General features: G+C 37.6%; 1 protein-coding gene across 1 annotated transcript in view; it reads right to left on the reverse strand.

The window, feature by feature from the left end:
* LOC104472408 (macrophage mannose receptor 1-like) overlaps positions 1–6,629 on the reverse strand; it is a 32,227-nt gene that overhangs the window by 12,353 nt on the left and 13,245 nt on the right. Inside the window, exons 15-20 of the mRNA XM_010088085.1 lie at positions 6,352–6,496; positions 5,814–5,849; positions 5,558–5,727; positions 4,668–4,735; positions 2,887–2,987; positions 1,287–1,429 (exon numbers count right to left, since the gene is read on the reverse strand). Coding sequence (XP_010086387.1) covers positions 1,287–1,429; positions 2,887–2,987; positions 4,668–4,735; positions 5,558–5,727; positions 5,814–5,849; positions 6,352–6,496 — 663 coding nt within the window. The remainder of the gene's footprint in view (positions 1–1,286; positions 1,430–2,886; positions 2,988–4,667; positions 4,736–5,557; positions 5,728–5,813; positions 5,850–6,351; positions 6,497–6,629) is intronic.

Below are 6,629 nucleotides of genomic sequence, written 5' to 3' on the forward strand. Positions count from 1 at the left end.
ATTCTATGATTCTATGATTCTATGATTTCAGTAGAAATTATGTTAAAGCTTCTGAGCACATTTCTGTGGTGTGACTTTGTAGGAGGAATGCCTAAGAAGACCTCAGAAAACAAACAAAGGTAAGACGTAATTGAAGCCAAACACCTCAGCTTCTGTTGCCCTGTTTGACCTACCAGGTTTGGCTCTCACAGGATAGTCACAGAAAGAGAATGATTCTGACATTACAAAGAAAACCACAAATTTACCATTTCTTGTAATATGATCTACAAGATTTAACCAAGACATCATTAGACAGCTTTGTCAAACTGAAAAGTTAATTGGGCAATTTGGGGAAAAAGTTGGGCAAAAGGAAGGTAGCTCCATGACCGTCGGAAGTGGTGTCTAAACACTGGGAAAGGAGTCAAGGAATGAGCCTCTGGAAGCTCCTCTTCCAGAAGGTAAGGAAGAGAGAGACACTTTCGCTTGAGATAGCACCATGAAGTGGAACCAGCTCTAAGTTTGTGACTCTTTTCCTCAGCACTGAGAGAGGGAAGGAAAGAGGAGACAGCAGCCAGTGTATTTCAGTCAAAGGAGCTCTGTCAAACTGAAATCGTATCTTGGCTTAGCCAGAAGGAAGAGAGAGACGGAGTTAGACAAGACAATGTAGTCAAGGATCATCTTCATTGCTAGGTGTATTCTCAACAGTGTACACTGCTGTTTTGTAGCTTTTATAGCTTTGCTGATGACAATCTATGCATTTGAAATACATACACTCTCTTAGCCTGAACTTTTGTCTTTTGAGAAGGCTGAGTGACCTTACATAATAAAGTGTGTTGAGGCTTATAACTTGGTTATTTAGAAACCATAACAGGTGTTTGGTTATAGAAAAATAATTATTAATTTGCTTGAAGGAAGGTACATTAGGGGCTTAAGAGCCAGTTTATTGTAGGCAAGGAACAAAGAAATGTCCAGACAATCTGTGACAGCCAGATAAGCTCAGCACAGTAAACAAGAATATAAAAAGCTCCACACAAGGAAAGTTGCTCAGCCGTCTTTGGCAACACTAAACACTAGTAAAAGTATAAGATGGAGCTTTCTTCTTGCAGGGCTCATGATCTTCCTCATAACAGTTGTGATCCCAATAGAGGCTATAATTTGTTTTTCAGGAATCGTTTAGAGTCTAAATACACACAATCAGAACATATTTTGCGATAACTGAAAACCCTGCTACAACTGAGAAATTGAACCAAAGATGGTTTTAATTCTGCTCTTTTGTAAATACAATACACTGACATTTCATACTGCACCTTGTTATCAAAGAGGAGCCAGTCTTCTGGACACCCACCCTTTGGTGGTGGTGAAGTGGGAACAACAGTTGGACGAACAGTATTGTTAAGCCTTTCACAGATGAATAACTCAACGCTGCCACAGTTGAGATCATTCCATGTACCTGAAAGCAAATTAGAATAAAAGAAAAATAAAATGCAACTAAGACTGGGATAAAAAGTGTCCTTTCCTAAAGCAAATCTATCATAAGAAGTAGAACTGATTGCAATATTTCTATTTCCCCCAGAAATAATGAGTAATTTTTATGTACGTTCTTTAGAAACGTGCAGATTTCCAGCAAAATTCAGAATAGAAATATTTTTTCTGAGAACAGAAATATTTCAGTGTTGCAAAACCATAGCATCGCCAAAGGGGAGTTTTAGTTCAAATGCTTAATTCACTTCTCTGAGAGCTGTAAAGTCTCTAAGATCACTCTGTCTATATTAGATACTTGGTCCTTGTTACCTTACTACCTGAGCTTCTCACAGTCTTACAGTCCTCAGGTCTCTTTTCTCCCTATGGGGGTGTGATGTAAGAATATAACATAGAATCATAGAATCATACAGTGGTTTGGTTTGGAAGGGACCTTAAAGATCATCTAGTTCCACTCCCCCTGCTATGGGCAGGGAGACTTTCCACTAGACCAGGTTGTTCAAAGCCTCATCCAGCCTGGCCTTGAACACCTCCAGGGATGGGGCATCCACAACTTCCCTGGGCAACCTGTTCCAGTGCCTCACCACTCTCAGAGTAAAAAAATTCTTCTTAATATCATCATCCTCATTGTATAGATTAAGAATGAATAAGAAATTAACATTTATTTCATTAGCTGCAGACAGTTACAAGGTAAATATCTACAGCAGAGCTAAACACACCTTATGTTTAATGGACATATTGTTATTATAATTCAGTGAAGGACATAATTCATCTTATCTTAAAGAAGATCTCTGAATATTATTTAATCCCTAAAAGTGTTCACTTCCATTGACTTCTAGCAGAGCCTAGCAAGATTACCTCAACTATAGATTTTGAAATTAGAAATGTTTAAAAGTCGAAGACATGAACTGCTCTAAAGAAGACTAAGTGCTTGCTTGGCTAGTGTAAGCACAATTCCTTCCAACTCTCTATATTAAAGGATATTTATATTTATTTTAATTAAAATAGTGTATAGCATTATTTAGTAATAATCAAAGCCATGCCCAAGCCCTAGATTTTTAGGAACTGCACAAATGATAACAGAGAGCTGATGTCCTCCAGGGGTAGTCATAAAATGGACAGAGTGTAGAGGAAAAAAAACACTGACTCTATCTGCAGATGGTCTGATGCTCAACTGATTTGTTCACGTTGAAATTTTCTGACAAAGCTAGGAATTAAATTGCAGTAGTAATCCAATGTGTTAGTTACACAGAGTTGATTTTTTCAAAAGTGCATAAAGGAAATAAGACAACATGTTCTGTTTTCCTATTGTTTTTAAACATTATCAAACATCAGCCTGCTCAGTATTAGAACTTACCCAGCCTTGCACATACGGCCCTCCCAAGCCTATACCACACCATGCAGTCTGAATGTTGTTACAGCACCCACCTGTCTGGGTATACATGACCACACAGTTTTCATCATTATTTGCAAAATTGGGTTCATTTGGAGCCCAGGCAACGTAGTTCACTGGAGTTCCATCCATCCATCTGAAAGAAGTCATACAATAATTCTTAATGGAATTAGTTACTATTTCTTCATAAAGGACATATTAGAGATTGTATTTTAAGTTTCCTATATCCTAGCTTACAAGCACATATTGTTCTCTGGTAAAATAAAAACATGACCTTCCGCTTTGAATTAGTAAAAAATATCTTTATGTCAACTGCCTACTCTGTTGACCTGGACCAGGTCTGAACTGATGATCTCAGCTGGTGGTCCCAGGTCTCTGAGCATTCGTAGCCTACAGGAAACATGCCAGTGCAGCACTGGACCTGGCTTTCTCTGGAGCACAGAAACACAAACCTGAGCCTAGTTTCCTGTGTCCAAAAACAGTAATATAAAATCTTGTAGGGTAAGAGGGAGCCTTGAACTACATACTGGGGACCACTGGGAACCATTTTGTTAAACAAAGGAAATCTTTAGTATTATACAGCTATTGCTTTCAGGTGTGCAACAATCACTAGTTTGGTGATTCACAAATTAATTCTCAAAAAGTAACCAAAAAAATGTGAAAGAGCCTCAGTGTACTGGAAGCAGGAGAGTTAAGCAGGGAATCTGCCAAGACTGGGAGCCTTCAGACAATGTCGGGTCCTGGGAAATTTAGTGTTTTCCAGTTTTGGAGACTAAGCAACTGTATGCGTGTGTTTGCAAGTATACGGTAAATAAGGAATTCAACAGGATTCCTAGCTGCTCCCACTTGCAAATCTTCCTCAGCCAAATAGGGAAAAAAAAGTACATAATAAACCAGGAGGAATAATATAAAGACAAATAGTGACACCATCATCCAACAGGGAGGAGGCTGAAACTAGTGAGGGAGCAAGGAAGAACCAGACAAACAACAGTGTTTTCTGACCAGTGGATGCGATGTAGAAAGCAGGAGCTACATGTAGCAAATGAGACTATCCAGTCTCTGAGTCTTGTGGACAAGAAAGACGTCCTGAGGCAAGAGAAGAAAGGCTGAAATGAAGAGGCTGAGACTCATCTGATCAAGCTTCAAAGCTCAGGAGAAGGCACTAGATAAAGAAGGGGGGGAAAGACACAGGAAGAGAGAAGAACAGTGCCACAGGAGAACTGTGTCTGTAACTCATCTAAGGCTCCATAGAAGGTTTAGGACACTCCCAGGGCACTTTGTTTCCAAAGACATTTGTAGAAGAGTAATGACTCCATGTAGCCTGAAGCTGTCCTGCCCTGGGCTCTGACAGCACACCCATCTGGAAACCACCTTCCAGACCAGGGCTCTCCTGCATTGGTACTTCACCTTTAAAAACCACTATGAAGCCTCACTGCAAGTTTTGAGGTTTCTTTTTCTTTGATTATTTGAATAATCAGTAGTGTCTGGAAATACCATCTGGAACATCCTAGAGACCTCCAACCAATTTTACCTTTCATCTAACAAGGAAAAGGGTATGATACCACACAGACTGTGAGTGAACATCTCAGCCTTACAATACAAAAGCAAGAGCATAGAATGAAAAGAAGGGGAAACACAGAGTGCAAATATTATGGGATAAGCGCTCACCTGAGGATCAGAATTGTATTTTAAAACATTATGTCAATACATGGCTGTAGACAGGTTTTGTCAGTCATTGAACTTCAACAGTCTCTTACAACAGTCATGCCAAATATTCGCATTATGAGTCTGACAAACTTAACTTATTTTTACTTACCGGAATGTCTTATCAAGGCTCACACTTAAGCCAATATAAAAGCTATTTCCCCAGTCTTTATAGAAAGTCTAAAACACAAAAAATAAGAAATTTAATGAGCTGTAAGAAAACAGATTCCAAATAACATAAACAAGCTCCCAAAAACCACTTTAGTTTTGTTTGTGCAATTGCATAGTATTCAATGTGCAGGGAGTTGCTGGGATTATGTGCCTGAGCTGACAAATGCAAAAATTTTCCTCTGATTTCCAGTATTTAAATTTAAAAAAAAAAACCCACACAAAAAAGCAGAATGGCATGAAAAAGAAATGGAGTGAAAAGATATGTTATTAAGATGAGAATGACCTCTGAAGCAAGCTATAAAATAAAGTAATATTTTAAAGAATTCTAGGAAAGCATAGGGAGAATTTGTCAAAAGCTACAAGTAAATGGTGGGGTTTAGTACTTAGTCAAGTGGAGGAAAGGATGGAATCATATTTGATTTTAATAGTGTTAAACTATTTCCAAAAGATTATATCATCATCAGGGTATTTTCTTTCTATTAGAAAAAAAACTCTGGCTTAAACCTTTTACTGAAAATCTGAAATCTGTTTTGACAAAGAAGGGAAAAAGCTTTTCTTGAGTTCTGTGAAGAGAATGAGTTGGAAAACAAAACATACTGAGTGTAACTGTAGATTTCGGCTAAACAGAGCAAGGTTTTGGAAGTTGCACCCTGAGAGTGTTCTTGAAAAGAAGCTGAGGATTTGTCTAAAATAATGATTATAAGCCCATGAAAGGTGGCACTGATTATTTTTATGATGGGGACCACTTTCTAGTATTTCACAAGCTAGCTGAAAAAGGTGCCTCAGTGCAGGACAGAATGGTGCATTTTTGAAATACAGCATGTTTCTTACATATTTCCAAAGAAAAATTCTTTCACTTTCACTCTCAATGACAGCAAGATCACCACCATTCTTCTTGCAAAAGTCCCTGGCTTTTTCCACAGGCATTGGTTCCTTGCTGAAGTAGTATTCCTTGTGATTATGTATTATCCAGTCATCTTCACTAACAGTATATTCATAACCTGCAAAGTAAAACATTATGCAGTCTGTAATAGAAATTAACATCATTATACATTAATTTATTTCTGTTTTTGAAAGCAAGACTTACTGAATGTGGAAGTAGGCTCTGGTTTCAGTGATGCTCCTGCAATGTAAATCAATATCTGAGTATATTACCTTTCTCAGACATATCTCAATTAAATATTTTTACACAATTGTTAGCATTTTAATTCCAAGTAATAAAATGAATCTTAAGGGCTACTCAGTATGCTTATTTTTGCCACTGAATTTCTCTGAATATCTGCAAAAAGATGTTACACTCAGCAAAATGCCATGTTAGAGTGGATCACAGGTTAAGCTTACAGAAACTCTGCCCAAGTTTAGGCTGCTGTATTTTACTTCCTTAACATGCTGCATATACATCCCAGGCCTACACATGTATCTCATGGATTAATTCATAGTTTCCAACTGCTTTTATTTAAATTAAAATGTAATTCATAGTTTCCAACTGCTTTTATTTAAATTAAAATGTATTAAGTGTTTCATTGTGCTTGATGGTACAGCTGGCTCTAAAACGTGCTGATGGTGTGATCTGACCCAGAAAGGATCTGCCTCTAAAAGTTGCTTGATGAAAAAAATTATCTTACCTTTTTTTATTTGGCAAACATAGTCCTGCATATGTTCACAAAATAAATCATTCCAGTACATATTAGTGTAGCCATTAAATACGCCACATTTTTCATTTCCATCATAATTGTTTGGTTCTCCATGTGCCCATTTTTCAAAATTTACCTATAGTGGAAACACAGCTTCATTACTATTTTCCTTTTAAAGTGAAACAATTACTTTATATTGTCCTCTTAAAGAAGAATGTACTTCATTTGATTTCATGGCCCATCTTGTGCTTTGATGCCAGACCTTGTAG

The sequence above is a fragment of the Pterocles gutturalis genome, unplaced genomic scaffold (assembly GCF_000699245.1).
Source record: "Pterocles gutturalis isolate BGI_N339 unplaced genomic scaffold, ASM69924v1 scaffold50886, whole genome shotgun sequence".
NCBI lineage: Eukaryota > Metazoa > Chordata > Aves > Pterocliformes > Pteroclidae > Pterocles > Pterocles gutturalis.